Source organism: Podarcis liolepis (assembly GCF_965112155.1).
Source record: "Podarcis liolepis genome assembly, chromosome: 2".
Classification (NCBI taxonomy): domain Eukaryota; kingdom Metazoa; phylum Chordata; class Lepidosauria; order Squamata; family Lacertidae; genus Podarcis; species Podarcis liolepis.
Genome location: NC_139555.1, coordinates 21,019,691 through 21,043,469, shown reverse-complemented (window position 1 = coordinate 21,043,469; position 23,779 = coordinate 21,019,691). Strand labels below are relative to the sequence as shown.

Sequence of the window (23,779 nt, the reverse complement as noted above, 5' to 3'; positions counted from 1 at the left end):
GTAGAGCCCGGGGGCTTCAGGGGTTTGCAGTGGGTTTGGGACCTCATTGGGTACCCAACAATGCCATCCAGGCACCAGCTATCTTAACTAGCCCGAGGATTTTGTAGACTGTCATCTGCACTTGTGAGCATATACCTGAGTAGCAGCTAAGTACTTCACACTCCTGCTTTTTTTGCATGCATGCACCCAACTCTCAAGGCATTTGCAGAATTATATTCTGCTACACACTCACACGCCGTCATTTCCAACAGCATTTAGGCTTTTGGTGCTAGTGCTTCCTGAAGTCCTTGACTATCTGTGGATTATTTCATGGCTATGTATTGTTAACAGTCAACATCCTCGCAACCCACCAAGAAATCCACATGCACAACATAATGGTAATCACTCTTGTATGTTACGATCTGCAAAATCCTCCACACACACACACACACACACACACTCCCGGGTGCACTGAGGGCATACTTGGAAGTCCACTGGCCTGCTGTTTGCTTGCACATGCACTAATATTTTTAGTGAGCTCACATTAAGAGCACTCCATCACTTGTTATTCCCATTCCCACATCTGTGCCCTCACTCCTACACACGTACAAGCAGAGGGTCAGTCAGGTGGCGAGGCCGGGCATTACCGCTAGGCCTCCATGGCCTGCCTATCGGCATCAGACGGCTGTATGGCCAGCCGAGCCCGGTAATAGTTCGTGGAGTATTTGGATTCCCGGCTTGTCCTCTTGAAGAAGCCGCACTGGGAGCGAGGAGAAGTATGAATGGCGTTATCAGCTTTGCATATGACCTGTCTCCAGGGATGGGGTCTAAAGGCCTGAGCAGCAGCAACAGGATGGCATCCTAAGACTCATCTGTGTTCATGGGTACCACTCAAGCGGACTCCATCTCCCATCATTCTCCACAGGGTAGAGGCTTTGGGTTCCCTGCCACCAGGCAGTTAACTTCAAAATGTAAATCCCATCTGATACAGTCCAATTGTTTTGAAAGAATGTGACCTCGGGGCTCTGCGGCTGCGGGGAATGGCCTCTAGGGGTTGGACATTTGTTGCAATGGGGATAATCTCCAAGGGTCTTTATCAAGGCAATTATTTGCAATAATGGACCTTTGTTGTCCAGATTCAAATTTTAGTGTGATGAAGTAAACTGTAACCACCTTGTAAACTCTGCTCCAGCATCACAGAATCGTAGAATTGTAGAGTTGGAAGAGACCCTGAGGATCATCTAAGTCCAACCCCCTGCAATGCCGGAATCTCAGCTAAAGCATCTATGACAGATGGCCATCCAACCTCCAAGGAAGGAGAGTCCACAACCCCTGGAAGAGGGGCAAAGCCCCACAGAACCACCCTGGTCACCGCTGCCCCTTTCTCCAGGCCAGCTCACCTTCCATAAGATGGAGACGAGCAGCCCCAGCACTAGGATCCCAGCTAGTACCGCAATGAGGATGATCCACCAAGGCACGCCTCGTGCCACGGCTACGCTGGGATCCAAGTAGACCATCACTGGGATCTGGGGGGGAAAGCAAGGTTGCAGAAAGTGAGAGAGCAAACCAAAATGTGGTGAAGAATGGCAGCCTGAGCCACTGCTCAGCTCAGCTGTAAAGCCACCTCCCTCTCCGAGGAACAGGCACCACTATCACTGGCACTGTCTGAAACAGAAGACTGTGATCAAACTAAGGGTGCTTACAGACTGGTAGTATCTTTGGACAGTCTGCTACTGCTATTTGCATAGGGAGGAGGTTCAGTCTGCATGGCATCCCATGCCAATACTGTTAGCAACACTCTGGGCTATGTGCATAAAAGCCCGTATCTGATTTAAAAGGCTGGTTTTCTTGGACAGTATCTCGCTCCTCATTTTCATATCCTTCCCCCCTCCCTTTTTAAATTGGCATTGCATATTTTACTGGGACAGGGAGAAGTGGAACTGCTGCCAAGACCACATAACACCGGTCTTGAAAGACCTACACTGGCTCCCAGTACATTTCCAAACACAATTCAAAGTGTTGGGGCTGACCTTTAAAGCCCTAAACGGCCCCGGCCCAGTATACCTGAAGGAGCGTCTCCACCCCCATCAGCTCAGTCCAGACACTGAGGTCCAGTGCCGAGGGCCTTCTGGCGGTTCCCTTGTGAGAAGCCAAGTTACAGGGAACCAGGCAAAGGGCCTTCTCAGTAGTGGCACCCGCCCTGTAGAATGCCCTCCCACCAGATGCCAAAGAGAAAAACAACTACTGTTCCAGACTTTTAGGAGACATCTGAGGGCAGCCCTGTTTAGGGAAGCTTTTAATGTTTAATAGACTATTGTATTTAATATTCTGTTGGAAGCCGCCCAGAGTGGCTGGGGAAACCCAGCCAGATGGGCGGGGTATAAATAATATAAATAAATAAATAATCATATCATTTCAGTTAAGATTCCTCTTCTCTCTGACCCGGCAGCAGCAACGGGGGAGGGGGGGGAGGGGGAACAGTGAGAAAGGCATAACTAGAAATCATTTATTCATTTATTAAATTTGTACGCCACTCTTCGCCCAAAGATCACAGGGCAGTTCACAACCTAAAGATACAAACTGTCCTTGGCTGCAAAGTATTTCAGATTGCGCAAGGAAAATGGCAAGGGGCAAATGAGCTCAGCAGTGAGGATCCAGTACCTGCGCCGTGGCATCCTTCAGAACCAGGTTGCGGATGGTAGATTTCACAGTGATGCTGGCTCGAACAATCACTTCCACCGATGTCGTGTCATAGTACTCCTAAGGGCAAAAGGGAAGAGGGCTCAGAACAACCAAAAGTCATAGAATCATAGGATTGTAGAGTTGGAAGGGTCCCTGAGTGCCAACTAGTCCAACCGCCTGCACTGCAGAAATCTTTTGCCCAGTGTGGAGCTCAAACTCATGGCCCTGAGATTAAGAGTCCCCTGCGCTACCAACAGAGTTATCCCAGGGAATGGAGAAGCCTGTAGTTAGGATACTGAAAACCATTGCCATGAGTACTGCAAGGGTTCCCTCGCGTCCAATGCATGACTTCATTTTAGGTTCTAAATGGCCCTTTTAAGTGGAACGCTCTCATCTAGGATTGCAAGCAATTACCGCTGTGAGCCAAGCCACACAATTCATGGAGGTACTCCCTAAAACATATTATTTGTAACCTGAAATTAGCTGGGCAGGAAGAAGTCCTTAATTTGCGCAGTCTACCCCAGAGGTTGTTTAAGGGACCAGGTGGTGCTGTGGGTTAAACCACAGAGCCTAGGACTTGCCAAATCAGAAGGTCGGCGGTTCGAATCCCCATGATGGGGTAAGCTCCCATTGCTCAGTCTCTGCTCCTGCCAACCTAGCAGTTCAAAAGCACGTCAAAGTACAAGTAGATAAATAGGTACCGCTCCGGCAGGAAGGTAAACGGTGTTTCCGTGCGCTGCTCTGGTTCGCCAGAAGCAGCTTAGTCATGCTGGTCACATGACCTGGAAGCTGTACGCCGGCTCCCTCGGCCAATAGAGCGAGATGAGCGCTGCAACCCCAGAGTCGGTCACGACTGGACCTAATGGTCAGGGGTCCCTTTACCTCTACCTTTACTCCAGAGGTTTACACATATTGCTGTTCATCTAATATCCAGCAGGAGGAGCCCAACTAACCTCTAGGAAGGTGCTGTTCCAGAGACGGCCCCAGATGCTGAGCACAGCTGAACGGTCAAAGCTGTAGAGAGGACACTGGAAAAGCTGGCAATGAGCAGTGCCCACAGCACAGTCCTGAAGCATGAGGCAAAGAGTCATCAAGTATTTTAGTACCAGTCGGTTTGCCAGAAATTATATCCTATACATCTGTTATGTACTGAGTTGAATAGGATCCAAACTGCAGCAGTCTGATTGGTCCTAGAACAATAGGATTCAGAATGCAGCAGCCTGATTGGTCCAAGAACAATGCAGCAGTATGATTGGTTGGCAGGAACCACCCAATCATGCTCCAGATATAAGTGAATCCACAACATCATTGGCTTACAGTAGAATTCCAGAATTAACCAATCATGTGCAGCCCATTGTGTAAATAATGTATATAAAGCAGATACTTTGAGGGGACTTTCATTCATTCCTCCTCACCACTATGAGCCGAATAAAGAGCATGAAATCACTTTGCGACTCTGAGTATATTTCAACATCAGAGATCCATCAAAACCCAGGTGTTTAAGGTTGTTGTTTAATGAAAAACGGGTTAAGAGACAGCAAATTTTGAGTAGAGGGCCGGCAGACGTAACGCTTTCAACGTGAAAAATCTCACTCACCAACGTGACATTTTTTTGCTTTCCCCAATAAGTCAGTGGCCGGTTGGCAGGCACCTCAGGCGGCTCCGCCTCTCGCTTCTTCCTACCCTGGTGAAGAGGCTCCTGAAGAAAAGAGCAAGGGATTGGGGACACTTTAGAAACGTGTTGTTTTCTGATCACAAACCAAAAACTGGTCCTCACCGCTGCCTCAAGGAAGCAACCGATTTGAAGGCAACTGTCGAGGAGCCATTAAACACACACACTCCCGGACACAAGGCAGAGAAAAACCACCAGCAAACTGACACACACATAAATTGATGAATTGGACCATGGGTAGGCAAACTAAGGCCCGGGGGCCGGATCCGGCCCAACCGCCTTCTAAATCCGGCCCACGGACGGTCCAGGAATCAGCATATTTTTACATGAGTAGAATGTGTCCTTTTATTTAAAATGCATCTCTGGGTTATTTGTGGGGCATAGGAATTCGTTCATTATTTTTTCAAAATATAGTCCGGCCCCCACAAGGTCTGAGGGACAGTGGACCGGCCCCCTGCTGAAAAAGTTTGCTGACCCCTGATAGATTAACATTAGGTCTTTGCTTTTGAATTAGGAAGAATGTGAAACAAAGTCAGCCCTATGCTTTCGCACGGCCAACTGCGCCCAGAAAATGGGGCTTTTGAACAGAGGTGATTAGAACCTGACCGTCTCTTGGTATGGGAAACAGCATACAACAAATCCTTGTGGATAGAAAATGATCTGTGATTTAACCAGTTAACAAATCTTCATTGATTGGGAGAGGAAGCAATCCCAGCCCCTCCTCTCCCACCATATTAGTTGCTGGAGGGATTTATGCTATGGCAGAGTTGTCTGTCCACTGGTATCCTAAGAACAGATGAGTGGCCAGTAGCACATCTACTTTGCATCCACCTGCCGGTTGTGTATACGACGCAGAGAACAACAAAAACCAGGAACTGTGCACTTCGTATCAATGCAAAAACAAAAAACCACATCTCTTTCTACAGATAAATTTCCCACCCAGGAAGGCAGAAATAACTGCAAAAAAAGAACGGGCAATGTTTGGACATCCCTAGGAGAAATCATGAATACACAATATTAATTGTGCTTTCACTATTACAAACAGCAGGTATTTATTAAGAACCTGGCAGCAGTGGGAGGACCTGACTACTGTTTTTATGTTCATCATAAAAACGACAAATGAACCTTAAAAAAACAACAACCCCATGGCAACTAGTACCAGAATCAAAGACACATCTGCCTAGAAGAGAGGAGATGAGTGCTATCATCAACTGCTATCATCAACATTGCCTGCCTGTTTGTCAAGTTCCCATGGCACCTACCAGAGCCAGATTGAGGGAGTTGGGTTTTGGGCTGCAGATCGTGCGATGCTGAGGCTGGGTCGATAGCTCCAGCTTCAGTGGGTAGAGGAGCCACTTTCCATTTGCAATTTCATGGGGCCACATGACGTTGAGGAAGGCTGAGCCCAGCGTATTCAGGGACTGGCCTTGGTTTGAGACCTGGTGTGTGGACAGAGAGGGACAAGCTGTGTTGGAGGAGAAGGAAAGGGAAACTGGGTGCTGAAAGGAAGCCAACTCCTCCTCCAACCTCGCGCCCCCCCCCCCGGGTTTTACTCCATATAAACAAGGTTACACTTGTGTGCTTTGCATTAAGCTGGACTCAGTACCCCCTCCAATAGTTATTAACACGAGTGAAATCCCCACCATCCATAAATATGCATTGAAAAGGCACATACATATTTCATGATTAATCTAAGTAACTTTGATTAAGATTATTCTTTGTATTTGTGGGGTAGGTGAAGGAGAAGATCTCCCCCATTATATTCTCCATTGTCAGCACTATCAAAACCCCAGAAAGAGATTTTTGGAACAGACACTGGCACCGCCACAGGGACAGAACCCTGAAGTGAAAATATGTTGGTTATTATCTGGCTGTGATCTGCTCGTCACATGCAAAACAGCCCTATTTTCTAAAGTCCCTAAAAAAGTACTCATGCCAGCTATATAAAAGACAATACTGTGCAGGCGATTCATTAATTTGACTTATTGTAAATGGATCTATATCTCTGGGTTTCTTTTAACAGGTTTTAATTGACTTGCTGGATCTGTAACTGAATTTGTAATGGCTTTTAGTCACACACAATAAATGTTCGCTTGACTGATTAAGATTATTGGAGCAGGATATCCCATTGATATATAGAGAAAGGAAGAAAGTAAATCGGCAGTTGCACAGGGAGGACACAGTAACCATAAACAAAAAAACCACAATCTCTTTCTCTCAAACACCCTAGATCCCATTCCCTATTCAGAACAGACCCCCACCTCCAAACCTCCTGAGTTCTAGCAGTAACTGGCTACAATACTCTAGAAATACTCTGATTGAAGGGGTTGCGAGCGACAGCTCAAGGCTTCGATCTGGAGGGGACAAGTGTCACTCACCGTCACTTGGAGGAGCACAGGACTGCCCACCTCACTTTCCCTCTTCATGGCACTTTCGCCCCGCACCACCCCGCTGAAGAAGAGCTTATTTGGTTCGGCCACTCTGCAGAGAAAAAGAAGAGATTGTTTATTAATTAGATTATTTATTCTCTCCCAAGGAGCTGAAGGTGATGTACGTGGTTGTTGTCGTCATCATCCCCATTCCATCCTCACAACAGCCCTGTGAGGTAGGGTTAGGCTAAGAGACAGTGACTGGCCCAAGGTCGCCCAGTGAGCTTTGTGGCTGAGAGGGGATTCAAACCCTGCTCTCCAAGGTCCTAGTCCAACACTCTAACCATTACGCCACATGAGGGTACATGGGAAGCTGGAGCAACAGAAGCCCAGGCCACATCACAGGTGCTGGGAACTGCAGCTCTGTGACAGGTCTCCTCACATCTCTCAGCATCCTGAACAAACCTCAATTCCCAAGATTCTCTGGGGAAGCCATGAAGGTCAAAGAGGTATAAGAAAGCTTTAAATGTATGGGGTGGACGCCACCTCAATCTCTGCTAATCTGCTCTGTATGGATGCGCATTGAGTTTTGTGCACAAGCAGTGTAGCTTTTTCGATTTATTCTCTTTGGCCATGTGAACAGCCCCCCTGGCCAGGGCCAGATTGAGGTTTGATGAGGCCCTAAGCTACTGAAGGTAATGGGGCCCTTTATATGTCCAGTTGTCCTTTGTCAACAACAAATTGTCGCTGTTTTTTGTGTTGGATATATGCTGTATGGTAATTTATGGACCTAACAGGTATGTAGGTTTTATTTGTTTTTCCTCTTATATATTGGAAATGTACATCCAGTTCCCCCCCTTTAAATTTTCTGGGGGCCCCCAAGAGAGCGGGGCCCTAAGCTATAGCTTGTTTAGCTTATATGTCAATCCTGCACTGCCCCTGGTGCCAATGATTCAGGACAGAACCAGTTTATTTTGGTGCGCAGTTCACCACCCTAAGTGGAGAAAATAAGGTCCCGTGAATGTCTATGATTGGCAGAGAAGGTCAAGGCAGGCTAGGAGCAGGGATTGACTTGTGTATGAAGGCAGCCCAATATACTCTTATGAACAAAATACACATATTTAACACATTTGCATGCGATTCCTTTTACAATGCAACTTTTCCACCACTGGAGCGTTTTGGAATGGGCTTCATGGAAGAATGACATGCGGGAATTGTTATATCAAAATTTAAAATACAAGGTAGATTTTTTAAGAATGACCCATGAGCAAATACAGTGGTACCTTGGTACTCAAAAACCTTGGTTCTCAAACACTTGGGTTCTCAAACTCCAAAAACCTGGAAGTAAGTGTTCCAGTTTTTGAACATTTTTTGGAAGCTGAACATCCAATGCGGCTGTTGGCTTTTGTTTCCGGGGCACCTGCACCAATCAGAAGCTGTGCCTTGGTTTTTGAACATTTCGGAAGTCAAATGGACTTTCAGAACAGATTAAGTTTAGCACTTTTGTTTTTGCTATTTATTTTGCATTTTTGTTTTTGAGGCTTTTTAGTTTAATTTGTTTTTGTGACTGTGTGGAACCCAGTTCAGCTACTGATTGATTGATTGTGTGATTGCGGAAGTGGATAAAAGCCTCCCCATCAAAACAATGACTATCATCAGTGCAGGTAAGAAAAAAATTAATTTTAATTTTTATCATCTACAATACTGTCTTAATTATGTTATAGTACAGTACATTGTTTATTGCTTTCATTTTATGGATCAAAACTCATGTTAAATTGCTGTTTTAGGGGTTGTTTTTTAAAGTCTGGAACGGATTAATCCGTTTTGCATTACTTTCTATGGGAAAGCGTGCCTTGGTTTTGGAACGGACTTCCAGAACGGATTAAGATTGAGACCCAAGGTACCACTGTATTAAATTCTAGGTGGCTTTTTATCATGCATGCTTCTAGAATGCTTCTGTTCTGGATGCATCTCTCAGCAGGTGCAAAACTTTTTAACACTCTGACAATGAAGTAGCGTTAACTTGAACTGGATGTGAACCACCCCCATGTGACCCTTACCCAGAAACAGAGAGAGGAAGTTCCATGATCACATGGGCACGTGCTTGCACTGGGGTCAACCCAGGCTGCTCCGAGATCCTGTGGAAGAGAAGAGAGTTGCAGGAGTTTAGCTTACAGGTCTCTCCAGACATCCTGTTTTATTGCACATCCGTGCTAATTAGCGCTTGTGGTGCTATCACGGTGATCATATGCAAGCTCACTTTCAATATTGTTTGTGCCTAAAAGATTTCAGGGTAGTCACAATGCTTCCTTCCACTGCAGATGCTGCCGACATCCCGTACGGTTTTTTTACAACAACACTTATGGTTTAATTTTGTTGTACTAAAGCCCCTCTGGATTGCAATGTGGTAGTAAAGGTAAGGTAAAGATAAAGGACCCCTGGACGATTAAGTCCAGTCAAAGGTGACTGAGCGCTCATCTTGCTTTGAGGCTGAGGGAGCCAGTGTTTGTCCACAGACAGCTTTCTGGGTCATGTGGCCAGCAGGCCTAAACCGCTTCTGGCGGAACGGGACACAGTGTTGAAAGCCAGAGTGCATGGAAACACCATTTACCTTCCCGCTGCAGCGGTACCTATTTATCTACTTGCACTGACGTGCTTTCGAACTGCTAGGTTGGCAGGAGCTGGGACAGAGCAATGGGAGATCACCCCATCACAGGGATTTGAACCGCCAACCTTCTGATCGACAAGTCCAAGAGGCTCGTGGTTTAGACCGCAGTGCCACCCGTGTCCCCACTGGGGAAGTATGGCAGAACAACTAATAAAGCAGGCTAAACCAACCAGCAATTATTGTGTCAAGAACAGTGCTTTTTTGCCTAGAAAAATAAGTGCCGGTACTCACCACGTTTACAATAAGTGCCACACTTTTTAACAACAACAAAAAGAGGTGCCAATACTGCGTACCCTCGAGTATCCCCTGAAAAACAGCACTGGTCAAGAATATTTTGCAGAATACAGCTGCAATAAACACCAGTTTGGATGGAAGTAGCCCAACGACAGGGACTGATACCCCCACATGCCAATCTCTGCTACCTGTACCCTCTCTTTCCCTTGATAAACTGCCTGACTCCTACTGCAGCCTCCCCATCGCCCCTGACCTGAGGAATTTCTACAATCCCCTGATGATAGCAAAAGATACCTAATCAAGGAGTTCCAAAAACATAAGCAAACCCAAGTTGCTTAGCAGTTTATATTTCTTGGAGGCTGACCTTGCAAGATCTGAACTCAGGGCCATCAAATTTACCCGAATAAGCTTGTACAGGTCTTGCACTGCTTGTGGAGGAGCTCCTAAACATTAGGAAGAACTTCCTGACAGTAAGAGCTGTTCGACAGTGGAATTTGCTGCCAAGGAGTGTGGTGGAGTCTCCTTCTTTGGAGGTCTTTAAGCAGAGGCTTGACAACCATATGTCAGGAGTGCTCTGATGGTGTTTCCTGCTTGGCAGGGGGTTGGACTTGATGGCCCTTGTGGTCTCTTCCAACTCTATGATTCTATGATTCTATGATTCCTGCAATGTGCTTTTGCTTTGGATCTAGCAAGCTCAGCTCTGGGGAGGAAGGGACGCCCTACTCACGTGCTAAGGTTTAGCCCTACTTCCAACTCGGTGGTCTCCAAGGTAATGCCTGAGGTTTCCAGAACAAGGTAGAACCGGACCTGAAGAGAGAAATGGGGTGGGTTTAAGGTGAAAATAAGAGCTGTGAAAGAAGCATGGAGGGGAGGGGAGTGGTGGTGCAGATCTGAACCTCACCTGTGTTCCACGTTTCATGGGGTTCCCAAGCTCACATTCCATATAAGAGGCACTCTGGTTAGACATACAGGTTGGGGCCTTCTCCTATGGAAGACAAGGTTTTTCTTTCATCACCAGAAGGTTTGCAGAGCTGTGTGTTTATCTATGCTAACAAGAAAACAAAACCTACCAACCCACACCGATCTAAATCCTGCACCAAGGATCCCAAACGATTCAATGAGGATAAATGGCTGCATATTTTCGGCTCGAACAATTTCCACACCCCAAAGATCAGATTTCAAATAATTTAGAAAAATATGGCAAGGACTGAAGCAATGGAAAGATATGGAAATTGCCATTCATTGAGCTATATATAATAGCTCAATAGCCTATACAGTGGTACCTTGGGATGCGAACGGGATCCGTTCCGAAGCCCCGTTTGCATCCCGAATAGAACGTAAGACGCAACTGTGCATGCTGCCGCTTCCGCGCATGCGCGTGACGTCATTTTGACCATTTGCACATGCGCGAGTGGCGAAACGCAACCTGAAATTCTTATCCTGAAGTGTATTTATCCCGAGGTATGACTGTACTACTCTAAGTTACCATCAAAAGTTGCCCAATGTGTTCCCTAGCTTTTCTTTACAATCGTGTTAAGAGCTCCAAGAACTGGAGCTTGAATTTGCTTCTTTCCCCTTTCCCCTCGCCATTCCCTTTGTATTGTGTGTTTGTAAGCCCGTGGGTGGGGACTGCCTTGTTTTTTTTAACCATTTCACTGTAAGCAGCTCTGGTAGCCTTTTCTGGCTTAAGAGCAGGGCGATTATGTTTTGCATAAATATTTACAGCAACCTCCTTGGAAGTCAGCGGCTCAAACTCCGGTCAGCCTCCAACCAGAGAGGTAGCTGCCTCCTTTGCGGAATCAGCTGGTGGAGGCTGGTCCATTAGGGTAAATGAGGCAGTGCTCCACAAACCTGTCTTGAATCCCCCAAGGCTCCGCCTCTCATTGGTTCTGGCTCCACTTACTGTTGGCCTGCCCTACCAGTCCCAAAGAGCACCAGGCGCCGCTGGAAGCATCTATTCTGAGTGCCATCAGATCTGTGACAGCCAATCCCATAGATCAGCTCTTTCCTATGCTCCCCTCTGTGGACTATACAGTATATTACAGCCGTTTCCAACGTGTACCATGGCATCGTAGAGGCGCAAAGCAGAATAGGACAAGGTAGGTGGCAGAGAGACAAGCAGCATGGCTTCGTGGGCATCGTCTCCATCCCGCTGTGGCTCAGCTGCATCCGAAGGAAAGTTGGTGACATGGATCTCAAGGGCTACGACTTTTTGGTCACTCATGGAAAACACATCCAAGCCATCGTCGCCTCTGGAGGAAAGGAAGAGAGGTTACCATGAAGGCCTTGGGTTTTGGGGGGGGATTATGCCTAGGTGAACTGGTCCTGGTCTTAACCAGCTGCCTGTTAAGGTTGACCTCTGCAGCATCCCTTCACAAAAATCTAGGAGGGATGCCATTGTGTTGGAGTTGCACGGTAAGGCACAGCAACTTGCGTGTTTCTGCACTCACAACTACTGTGTGACACCAGAAACGTTTCTGCTAAAATTATTTTTAGAAAAAAACATTTTTGTACCACCTTTTAGCCCCAGCAAGCCCCCACCCCTCCAGTGATTTACAAGAACAGAAAACACAGCAAAACCAAATAATCATATCAATGATACCGCCAAGTGAGAATTCATACTCTGCTCTTACCTGGGCAGGGGATGGAATACAGCGTCATCAACACGAGAACAGAACCGGTAGTTCAGCTGCAGGTTGCTCTGACAGATCTTGTCCTCCCCACACCCCTGCTTGAGGAAATTCACCTGGGGGAACAAAACACCCAAAGGTGGGGGGGGCATGGCAGAGCTACAAGCGGGGGCAGCTCCAGAAGCACTCTTACAAAGACCCCCTACAGGAGACAAACACTGGCTTAAAAGCTGCAATAGTGCACAACCCAATGCACAGTGCAGATCTTTGAACAAGCCAAAATGCACAGGGGAGACAGAATAAATGGCAAGACATAAGGCTCCTCGTTTGTTTCTCTCAATGAAACATGCCTCTGCTGCTCACGTGTTGAAGGGGATCCAGGCTTCAGCCTTGGATCCAGCTGTCACACATGCCTACCTCTGTCCTCTGAGTGCTGGGTGGTACAACATTCAGCACCGGCATTAGTGGGCCCAGCGTGGCGCCCTGGGCCTGGCGCTTGCTGCGGGCATGCTTGATGTTGTAGTTCATCATCACCACAATGGGATGCAGCTTGTCCCGGACGTGGTCCTGCAACAGAGGCCGTTGTTGTTTTTTATGGAGAGAGAAAATCCCCATGACTCCCTTTTCTCCCACAAAATGACAACAAATTCCAACCCCCTGCTGCTCAGATCCTGTCCAGGCCCTAAACAGATTAGTCAAACGAACGTGGCCCTTGTCAGAAAAAAATGTTCCTGCCTCCTGACCCGCAGCATGAGATTGTATAAAGGTAAAAAGATAAAGGACCCCTGGATGGTTAAGCCCAGTCAAAGGCGACTATGGGGTTGCGATGCTCCTCTCGCTTTCAGGCCGAGGGAGCCGGCGTTTGTCCACAGACAGCTTTCCCGGTCACATGGCCAGCATGACTAAACCGCTTCTGGTGCATAAACACCGTGATGGAAACCAGAGCACACAAAGACGCCGTTTACCTTCCCACCACAGTGATACCTATTTATCTACTTGCACTGGCATGCTTTCAAACTGCAAGGTTGGCAGGAGTTGGGACAGAGAAACAGGAGCTCACCCCATCGCAGGGATTCAAATCTCCAACCTTCTGATCAGCAAGCCCAAGAGGCTCAGTGGTTTAGACCACAGCGCCACCCGTGTCCCATGGGCTTGTATACCACCCAGTGACCCAGCACAGGATTTCTAACTCAGGGATACTAGAAAGCTGGGGTGTGGGAGGGATAGTGTGGGTTGTAAGCCTAGTGCTTAAACAGGGCTGCCATACCGCTCCCTTCAATTCCCAAGTTCCTTTATTCCTCAATTACTTTTAAGTGGCTGAGCTCCCAAAGCTATTGCAGGTGGTTCTAACAGCCCAAGGATGCTCCAGTGAGGGACCCACCTTCAGCTGCAGTGTAGCCTTGGTACAAGAACGGACATGTTGCTGGGGCAGCTCCACTACCCCGGAGAACTGGTGCTCGGCGTCTGTGGGCTTCTGGTTGTGGAAGGTGACTCGGGAAGCCTGGCCTGATTTCCGGCGGTCGGTATCAGCGTCAAAAGTGTACTCAAGCACTGGGGGAAGGAGCGGAGGCTGTGAGTTGGGGCAAGGGAGAGGGCAAAAGAGGAAGAGACGGAAAGCTCCTTCTATTGGTGTCAGGATTCAGCATCTCCTGGGTTTCCTTATTATCTCCGTGCGGAGAGACAGATACTACTACAAAGTCCAGATGCAACAGGGGGGTGGGGAACACAGTGCGCTGCCTTGTAACCTAGCTAAGCACCACAAAGGCAACAAGTAACTACTGGTGAGGCCCAGCCAATACTCACTGATGGACGGGCTGTAGCTTGGGGGGTTGGCGGTGTAGCTGAAGCAGGCTCTCACATCCATGCTAAGGAAGGAAGCAGAGAAGAGACTCTTATTAACAGTAGAGCTCTCCTGAGCTCAGCAGGCTTGAACATATCTTGAGTGTGGGGTAGCTCCGTTTTCTAGAGTTAAAGAGGACTAGTCCTGGATTAAGAGGGCTATGAACATTGAAGTGTGTCACTCCCCCTGGGCAACATTGAGTCTTCCCCCAAATCGTTAGATGTACCCCAAAGACCACACCTGCACTGTGGGATTCTGGCAGGAGATACACTAACTGGACAAACAGCTCCAGAAAAATAAGGTGTCCAAACCATCAGATAGCTCTGCTCTGGTGACTGTAAAAATCCTACCCATAGAGCCATGCAGGTGATTGGCACAGAGTTAGGTCCACTGGATCAGATAAAGGTCAAAAGGTAAAGGACCTCTGGACGGTTAAGTCCAGTCAAAGGCAACTATGGAGTTGCAGTGCTCTTATCGTTTTCAGGCCAAGGGAGCCGGCGTTTGTCCACAGACAGCTTTCCGGGTCATGTGGTCAGCATGACTAAACTGCTTCTGGTGCAATGGGACACTGTGACGGAAGCCGAAGTGCACAGGAATGCCATTTACCTTCCTGCCGCAGTGGTACCTATTTATCCAGTTGCACTGGTGTGCTTTCAAACTGGGGCATACCTAACATGCAAGAGGATAAAGCAACAGGTGTATAGGCGCATCCATGAAAGCACCATTTGGCATCAAGTGCAAAAGGGAACGGGAAGAGCAGCAAAGAAGCAAGGAAAGAGACTGTGCATTAAGAAGACTAGTTCTCACCAGATGCCCACATGGTGGCGACAGTTCATGGCCTCCAGGTCAACATTCTGGGGGGAGATGGTGACATTTCTGGAGATGCGGATGACAGGTCGGGATCTAAAATATAGATTGGACATTCATAAGTGATTGGGTCACTTGCAGACAAATTTGGGTGCGGTGGGTGTCATTGGACCCTGCTTGGTAATGCAGAGTTCTTAAGAAGGGTGTTGCTTGCTGTGTGTTCAAGGAAGCTTCAACAGAACATCCAAGTAAGGATGGGAAAGCTCCCAGATGTAAGCGAAGAGATACTGTATCTTCCCTGTCTTGCTTTCTCTATTTCCCCAAAGTCCCAACAACGTCCATGCTTTCTATCAGCCTCTTTCTGACACACATTGCAGCAGCAGCAGCAGCAGCAGCAGCATTATTTTACATTTTACAAAAGTCTGAACAGTGACATCACAGTGGTGATGGGAGTCCAGAAGCCAGCCACCTTCCTGTACTGACATAAGCAATCTCTTTTGCAGAACAGTTTGGCTGCAGGAGTTCTGGATTTGGACTACAGTCTCGGTATCATCCCTTGGTGACCACAGATTATGTGTCAAGTTCCTCTGTGTTGGTCAGCAGCTTTCAGGAGATTCTGTACAGAGCCCATGGATGTGTCGTGGCCCCTGGCTTATCCCATTCCAAAGGAAGTGAAATAATTCACATTGCCATCTAAAGAGCCCCACTGTTGCAAGAGTATTAAGTCCAGAGTCTAAAAAAATTACCAAAGTGCACCAGTGAAATAGAGGGACCTGAGAGACAAGGAGCATGGCAATGGGGACACTGGGCAGAGGTCACGACACCAAAACCTAGTCACCCAGAGAGTCCTAAAGTGAAGCCTCCCCCAAGTCAGCACCCCCCTGGGCCAGAATCCTACAATCACTATGGCCACCTTGGTCTCAAATTCCTACACTGAACCTGGCAAATCGTACAGCTATACCAGACCTTGATGGATTAAACAGGCAGCATGGGGCTGTCTGGGGTTCTGATGCTCTGGTATGACCTAATCTGCTACTTGTACTGACTCTCTGTTGTTGGGTCTGCCCTGCCACAGGGACCTCCTCTTGCTATCTGGTCTTCTGTTTGCAAGACAGGACAAGAGACTCTCCTAGTGAAAGAGGAGCACCCCATGCATGTCAAGTTGCTGGCTGAAGGATTCCTTCTTAAGGGAAAGCAACTGTGTGAGACAGACTGTGGGTTAAATTCCGTCAGACTGTGAATCCATAGGACTAGTTGCTGTACTGCAATATATTTTACGCATCTCAAATCAATGAGGATTTGTTCCTCTGTCCTTCTTTATGCTCACCTGTATAGGACTACTGTGTTGGAAAGAGATCCCACTAGGAGATCTGGGTAGAGGTTGCCATCAATATCCAACCCTCCAGAAAAGGAATATCCAAACATCTTGACGCCAACACTCTCCCCAGTCAGAATCTGCAGAGGATGACGGGGCAAAACAGGGTAGCGATAAATTGGGTCATGATTGGGGTGAGAGCAAAGGAAGGATGCACAGCCAAAGAGAAAAGGGAGGAAGGCCACAGGAACGCAGTGTTCCCCAAACCGCTCCCTTTTACTGCAAGGTGGGGATACTGACCTGAGCAGGTTTGGTGACAAACCCTGAATTACTGCCATGATAGATGTAGACCTTGCCATCGCCATCCAATGGGGCTCCCACTGCAAAGTCTGGAAGAAAACGAACAACAGCGACGGTAAGAACTGTCTTTTGTCTCCCACATTTCTGGACTTCATATTGGCTCTCAGAAATCTCTCTGAGATGTAGAATTATACCCAGATATATGGAAGAGCCACAATGCCACATAAAGGAACCCCCTTCTATAGTCACATGATACGTATAGATACAAAGCTGGGCAAAAATGGCTGCAGATGCATCAGACTCACCTGCCAGCATTTCCCACACAGCCAACCTAATTTGAGTCTCTCACATAATTGCATACTGCCACAGATCATCGTAATGTACATAGCAGTCTACAAAGCAGGGACACCTTGCCCTATCTTTATCATATAAACCAGGGCAGCACAAGATATCCACACCTCTGCGATCATCACAGCCTCTTGCATTTTTTTCTGTTTCACATTCGCATATACGCAGCTACTCCCCCCCTTTAACCTGCCCATGTTTTTCTCCCAGCTTGATCCTCAAGAGCCAAACACTTCAATCATAAACATGCACACTTGGACGTTCATTCCACTGATGCTAAGGGAGATGGCTTTCAAAGGCAGACACTCAGCTCGATTCCTAGATTTCCTTTGTCATGAACCATGACCTAGAAACCATGCAGGATGCTTCTTGCCCAGAGATGGAAAGAGGACAAGATACCTACTAGGCTGGGTGGAAGGCAAATGAAACTATTGGATTACATTACACAGAGATGGCAATATTAACCGGCAAAATCAGAAATGGGGAGGATCAAAACTTCAACAAGGAATGGGACAAATTTATATTGTATCTGAAAGACCACTGTAAACACTTGAACACTTTGGCAGGTTTTAAATAACTCTTGCAATGAAACATAGATTTTGGATACAATAGAGGACTGCAAAATAGATGGACTTATAATATGCAGTTTAAAAAGTTACTTAAGAACCCACGGAGGAGGGAAGTCATAAGATTCGGAAGATTCTTGTGCAACTTTTATTATTTTTAATAATATTATTTATGTGAATGACTTTGTAAAATCAAATAAAAACTATTTCACACAAAAAAGAAACCATGCACTGCATAATGGATATTTCAGAGGAGGATGAGGTTCTAGCTTCATCCTGGATGGAAGAATTGCCAGGAACTTCATCAGAACCCCTTATCTCAGCAGCTGGGCATCTCTCTGGATTGCATGTAGAAGGTCACAGGTTCAATCCCCGGGTAGGGCTGCAAATGAAATACTGGGGAGCTTCCAGACAGGCCAATGGTCTGGCTCAGTATAAGGCAGCTTCGCTATGCCTCCCCCAATGACTTCAAAACCAGTGGAGATATGTCAAAACAGTAACCTAGATCCTCTCAGCTGGAGGACACAGTCCTGCTGCTCTCCTCTAATTCAGAGAAGTCTCCCATAGTAGCTCTGTCTCTCCAAACCACAGGAGTCAAAGACTGCAAAATAAGGAAAGGAGCCCTTTAACAACAAGTCAGCCTCTCTTGGGAGGAGGGCCATACTACATTACTTGTCCAGTCAACATATAGAAGGCTTCGATTCTAGCTAGGTGCTTGCAGAGGCAACAGCTTGTTTAGCTGCCACAGGGAGCTCTCCGTGGTCCTGCAGGTGCTGTTGGTGCCTTGGACTCATGTCTTGAATTGCTGACTCAGGCCATTGATTGGATACCGCTGTGCTTCCCCTGTGACCCTTGACAGGACATCCCCTGCCTCTAAACCCACATACTTCAAGCAGACCAGTTCAAGAGCCCCCACCGGCCAGTTTCCCACAGCCACAGGCTCTCTCAGTTCTCTCACCTTGGAAGCCGTCTTGGTTGAGGTCTCCAACAGCCCCCACTGTGATACCAAACATAGAGTCATAGGAACCATTGAGGCGGATGGGGAGGACATTGTCCCAGTGCCCTGCCTGGTTGATGTAAACGTAGACTGCTCCTCCGATCCCTTCCTTGCGGTCAAAGAGGTTTGGTGCTCCGACCACCAAGTCCATCCAGCTAGAGAAAACATGCAGTGAGTGCGGCTGCCATGGAAACACCCATTGCTCTCAGGGTATCCATAGCCATGTTGGATACCCAGAATGAGAAACTGAGCAAGCGACTCAAAACCTCTTATAGCAAAACCCACACATTGTTACTCTTCATTCACTGTGCTATGAGTCTTATTTTCCCCTGCTAAGGGAAGCCCGCAGGGAAGACATTATTGCCCACATCTTTTCCAAGAGTGGAGTTGCTAATCCGATGGAATAATGGGATTCCAAATTTTAGATGGGATGTAGCTACTTCTACTTTCCCACACGCAGCTCAATTTCTGCAGGATTGTTAATCCACCAGAAAAAAACAACAACAGCCTGATCTGTTACTATGCATTTATTGGCAATTTAATGTGCAGAAACCAGGCAGGTGTAGCCTTTTGTATCACGGAGATAAACAGCATTATTTAGTAGTGTCTGCACCTCACGATGCTACATTAGCCAGCTGAAATATTGGCAACCCTATCCCCACCCCCACCCCACCCACAGTCCAAGAGGGAAGAACACATCCAAATGTTATTGGACTACAACTCCCATCATCCCTGACCATGGTTAGCTGCGGCTGATGGACATTGGAGTCCAACAACATTAGGAGACCCTCAGGTTCCATACCTCTAGTTTGACACTGTTCTAGCTGCTGCACCACAGTGGCTCTCGCAATGTGTGCTAGGAGTCCGTTATCTTGTAAATCACTGGAGCAAGTTGTAAACCAAACCCAGCTCCAACTTCTCCTGTACCCCTTGCCCACCTGTGCTGTAACTCCTGCTAGTAGGGCAGCTTATGCTCTTATTACCACCCAACAGACCAGAGTAGCCTTTAGAACAGAGAATGGGCCCAAGCATCATTCAGGCAGAATGCTGCCTCCATCCCATGTTGCTCACCCATCATGATTGAGGTCCACCACAGCCAAGGAATAGCCAAAGGATGAAGTGAGCTTCTCTCCTGGGATGATAACCTCAGGCACCAGGCGGTTGACGTTGTCTTTGTGCAGGATCACCACAGCCCCTGTATGGTTGGCTCGAGGAGCCCCTGTTACAAAACTCAGCTCATTCTTCCTGGTAATCCCCACTCCAGAGTCAAGGGAAAACCCTGAAACAACAGAAAAGCACGTCAGTGATCACGGAGGGTGAGGCTGTTGTGGAAAGGTGTTAGTATGAAAAGACGTATGCGGTCCCCAAATCACCAATAAAAGCTTTAAAGTCATAAGATCTCAACACTGGTCCAACTCCTGGCTTCTGAACTTAATGTGCACATGCGCATGTGCACAATGCACATTGTACGAACCACCAATGCTTAGAAACTGTCCATTTCATTTGGGTGGGGGATGTAAATGAAAGCTGTTATTTTCACAATTTTGTTTCATTGGAAAACTGCTTAAAGTCACATGTGAACAAACTTATTTCTTAAATCCTAGGTAGCCAGATTTGTTCTCCATTTTCTCAACTTGTTGCTTTTCACCTATCCCATGTTAGCCCCAGTGGGTAAGATAAGGAACATGTTATCTGCCTCCTCTGCTGCTTGAATTTGGAATTCCATATCTTCATGTTTCTTGACAGTAGGGCTAATTTAGGGTTTATCCACACTTACCTTTCCTCCACTCTTTCCAGGCATGGTCCGTACTTTAAAGCTCTGTGTCTGAGCACCCTCTTTTTCTGCTCTGGAGCTTGCCCCATGAAAACCTGCTCTTTAAAGCTCAGTTGGAGCAAACAGCAATCCGAGGAAAACCAGAATTGACTTTGCTCTGATTGACCGCTAAAGAGCGAGTTATTACTAGGAAAGCTCAGAGGTAACACCACCACCACCCCCCAAAAAAACTTGGGCACAGAGCTTTAAGCACATACCTGTGGCTGGAAAGAGCAGGGCAAAATATGTGTGGATAAGCTCGTAATGGCCAACCAGTGGCCATCAAGTGGCCAACCAGTGGCCAACAAGTGTCAGAAGCAGCTGGGGTTTATGCCATTATCTAGCCATGAATATGGATAATGTGGGTCCGCCTATTTGTGATTTACAGCAGGTCAGCCAGCACATTGACCTCCAGAAGTTGTTGGACTCCAACTCCCATCAGCCCCAGCCAGCAGAACAAATGGTATGGGATGATAGGAACTGGAGTCCAACAATGTCTGACCAACACCAGGGTGGGGAAGGCTGCACTAAAGAACAGACTTCTTAAAGGAGGAGCAAGTTCTGTCCAAGGACTGGGAAACATGCACAGGAGAGGAGCAGGGTGTCCAGCTGACTGGTTTTAAAGCAGCCACCTTCTTTAAGATTATTATTATTAGTTCTCTAAAGAGCTGCTGCTGTTGCTTTTTAAAGCTGGGCTTCAGCATCACAACAAAGGGCAATTAAAATTTATATACATTTTAATGAATTAACAAATGCAATTGAGAAACATGTGAACTAGCTGCTGAAGGAGGGTCAGGGATGCCTCCCACCACCTCTGATGGCTGCGGAGTTAAATACTTCTCATGACAAAAATCTGCCTTTCTGAAAAGATTCTTCTTGCAGGAAAACCCCGTGGACTCTTCACCCCCTCCTTCCCTCCCACACTCTCTCCCTGCCACCCCCTTCCCCACTGTGTGTTGTGGGAGTCAGAGAACTGGGAGAAAGTCCACGGCTGAGGGATGGACACTGGCCAGGAATGCAAATGTGACTCCTTATATATACATTACAAGTAGCCTCTGCGTGATGGGATGGGAAGCAGCAGCGGGACTGGGGGCCTCTGCTCTGGAGAGGAGGTTTTCGATAAATGTTTATGATAGGGCATACAAGGCTTTCCCCAGAAAGCAGCCTTCAAGGCATAGGCTGCCTACGTACCACTATACATTGAAAGCACATGACTTCCCCCAAGAAATCCTGGGAACTGCCGTTTGTTGAGGGCGCTGCGCTCACAGCTCTTCTCTGCTTCTCAGCCACAACCGTTTTTCAGCCCCAAAAGCACATGGGACTTGAAAAGAGGGATGAATAAATGAAAGGGGGAAAGACAACAGCCAGGAGCACTCTTCCAGAGCAGCAGTGAAGCCTGCTGGCGTGGCAGGGCTCAAACGACGATAGCGCTGGCATTAAACCACAGCTCTAAAATATCCCTTGAAGAACCAAGATCAAACTTGGAAGGGATGGTGATAGGTTGCAGGGGAAATAGAAAAAGGCACTTTGTAGCCCCGGGACTAAAATCTGGTCCTATCCATGGCACAGCCATTGCTCAGAGTTGGAAAACATGGTGATTATGGCTCCCATCAGCCCCGGCCAGCAGGGTCAAAGGTTAGAGAAGATGAGAGTTGTGGGGTGGAACTCAAAGTCATGCTAAGGTGATCGTCCCATCAGCGCAAGGACCCTTGCTTGCCAGATGGAAATATTTCCCCTCTTTCTCTGGTGCATGCTGTTCTGGGGGGTACTCCTGGATCCAGGGGTGTGGAGGAAAGAGGGGAAAGCCCTGCATTGCCAGTGGGACTCATTGCACTGGTCCCTGCTAGCTCAACTATTTAGTTGAATTCGGCCTATAGTCCAAAGACATCTGGAGGGCAACGTGTTGGATACACCGTCTGTCCAGCTCTGAGGAGGCAGGAGGGGCTGTAATGGGTGAAATGGTGGCTGGGTGGAAAGCAAAGGCACACTGTGGCTGGCATGCATGCAAGAGCAGTCCGTAAGCTGGGTGGCAGACTGGGAGGGTTGGAAGAGGCAGGCTGTTGGAGGAAGGTGGGGCTGGAAAGAAGCAGGAGCGTTTGTGACAGAACTAAAATAGGAAATCTTTGGCCCCAGCCCTGTAGGGTCTCCCTCACGTCTTCAAGCAGGGCTGGTCATTTGCCACCCCTTGTCCTCCTCCATCAGCAGCAGCTGACTCCCACTAGGTTCCTTTCCTACTGTGAGACAAGGGATGCTCTTTTGAGGACAGCAGGGGGCGGGGACAACTATGAGTAGAAAGCTGCCCCACAGCCCCATTCCCTGTTCAGTGATTGGCCCACTGTAATCCCAGGAGGGTCTGGTGCATTAGCGTAGCGGTGAGGACTCTGGATGCTGCTGAACTTCCCAGCATCCCTGACCATAGTGGTTGGGGCTAATGAGAGTTGGAGTCCAACAATATTTGGAGGCCAGAAGGTTCCATATCCCTGTCTTAGAAGGTAAAAGGCAAAGGTAAAAGACCCCTGGATGTTTAAGTCCAGTCAAAGGCGACTATGGGGTTGTGGCGCTCATCTCGCTTTCAGGCCAAGGGAGCCGGCGTTTGTCCACAGACAGCTTTCTGGGTCATGTGGCCAGCATGATTAAACCACTTCTGGTGCAACGGGACACTGTGACGGAAGCCAGAGCTCATGGAAACGCCGTTTACCTTCCCAATACAGCGGTACCTATTTATCTACTTGCACTGGCATGCTTTCAAACTGCTAGGTTGGCAGGAGCTGGGACAGAGCAACGGGAGCCAACCTTCTGATCGGCAAGCCCAAGAGGCTCAGTGGTTTAGACCACAGCGCCACTTGCATCTTAGAATATGGGAGAACACATGATGGACCAAGCATGGAGCTCCTACATCAGGTAGGATCAGCCAGAATGAGCATTCTTCCCCACTGCTTAGAAACAAGCATGCAGACAGGCACAAGCAACACAGACACCATGCAACAAGGGGCAGTCAGTGGCAAAAGGGTGGTTCCAGGCTCCCCTAGGTGCCAACCCCCACACCTGCAGTCTAATCCTCTTCCTCTTGCACTATATAGTTTTCCCTGCTCGCATTTTACCTTTCTTATCTATGCTCTGTGAGTTACACAGAAGTTCCCACCCCACCTGCAGCTTTTCACTCCACTCCTCCCCACCTCCCCCCAGCTTACGATGACCCACTTGCTCCTCAGCTGGTATCCTGCTGACTAGCATTTACAGCAGAGGATTGGCAAGGGGTGATGCCAGTCCTTGGGGCGTACAGTCTATGCCCCTTCCAACGCCGCCATCACCTGCAGTTGCCAAATGTCTCTGCCACCTCCCCCCAACGGAGCTGGGTAAAGTCAGGGGCCGAATGTTAATAGGGGCCCTTCACAGCTCTACAGAGGAGAGGTGTCCATTCAAATCGCTAGAACTCAAGGTCAGCCAATGAAACTTAGTGAAGGCGGATTCAGGAGAAGCAAAAGGAAGTGCAAATTGATATGCAATGTGAGATTAGCTTATGGAGTCCATTGCTACAGGATGGCAGGGCAGGGCATTAGCA

General features: G+C 47.8%; 1 protein-coding gene across 16 annotated transcripts in view; it reads right to left on the bottom strand.

The window, feature by feature from the left end:
* ITGA7 (integrin subunit alpha 7) overlaps nucleotides 1-23,779 on the bottom strand; it is a 95,702-nt gene that overhangs the window by 3,632 nt on the left and 68,291 nt on the right. For 13 of the 16 annotated variants that reach the window (XM_083489890.1, XM_083489891.1, XM_083489880.1 and 10 more), the window contains 19 exons: nucleotides 19,476-19,683; nucleotides 18,366-18,559; nucleotides 16,497-16,585; nucleotides 16,209-16,336; nucleotides 14,882-14,977; nucleotides 14,038-14,099; nucleotides 13,616-13,785; nucleotides 12,652-12,801; nucleotides 12,238-12,350; nucleotides 11,667-11,856; nucleotides 10,506-10,589; nucleotides 10,332-10,411; nucleotides 8,763-8,840; nucleotides 6,712-6,814; nucleotides 5,596-5,772; nucleotides 4,259-4,360; nucleotides 3,615-3,728; nucleotides 2,641-2,739; nucleotides 1,380-1,505 (listed from right to left, as the gene is read on the bottom strand). In XM_083489890.1, the coding sequence (XP_083346016.1) occupies nucleotides 1,380-1,505; nucleotides 2,641-2,739; nucleotides 3,615-3,728; nucleotides 4,259-4,360; nucleotides 5,596-5,772; nucleotides 6,712-6,814; nucleotides 8,763-8,840; nucleotides 10,332-10,411; nucleotides 10,506-10,589; nucleotides 11,667-11,856; nucleotides 12,238-12,350; nucleotides 12,652-12,801; nucleotides 13,616-13,785; nucleotides 14,038-14,099; nucleotides 14,882-14,977; nucleotides 16,209-16,336; nucleotides 16,497-16,585; nucleotides 18,366-18,559; nucleotides 19,476-19,683 (2,363 nt within the window). Of the gene's footprint in view, nucleotides 1-626; nucleotides 740-1,379; nucleotides 1,506-2,640; nucleotides 2,740-3,614; nucleotides 3,729-4,258; nucleotides 4,361-5,595; nucleotides 5,773-6,711; nucleotides 6,815-8,762; nucleotides 8,841-10,331; nucleotides 10,412-10,505; nucleotides 10,590-11,666; nucleotides 11,857-12,237; nucleotides 12,351-12,651; nucleotides 12,802-13,615; nucleotides 13,786-14,037; nucleotides 14,100-14,881; nucleotides 14,978-16,208; nucleotides 16,337-16,496; nucleotides 16,586-18,365; nucleotides 18,560-19,475; nucleotides 19,684-23,779 lie in introns of all 16 variants that reach the window. The other 3 variants (XM_083489886.1, XM_083489881.1, XM_083489887.1) reach the window with 1 other exon arrangement.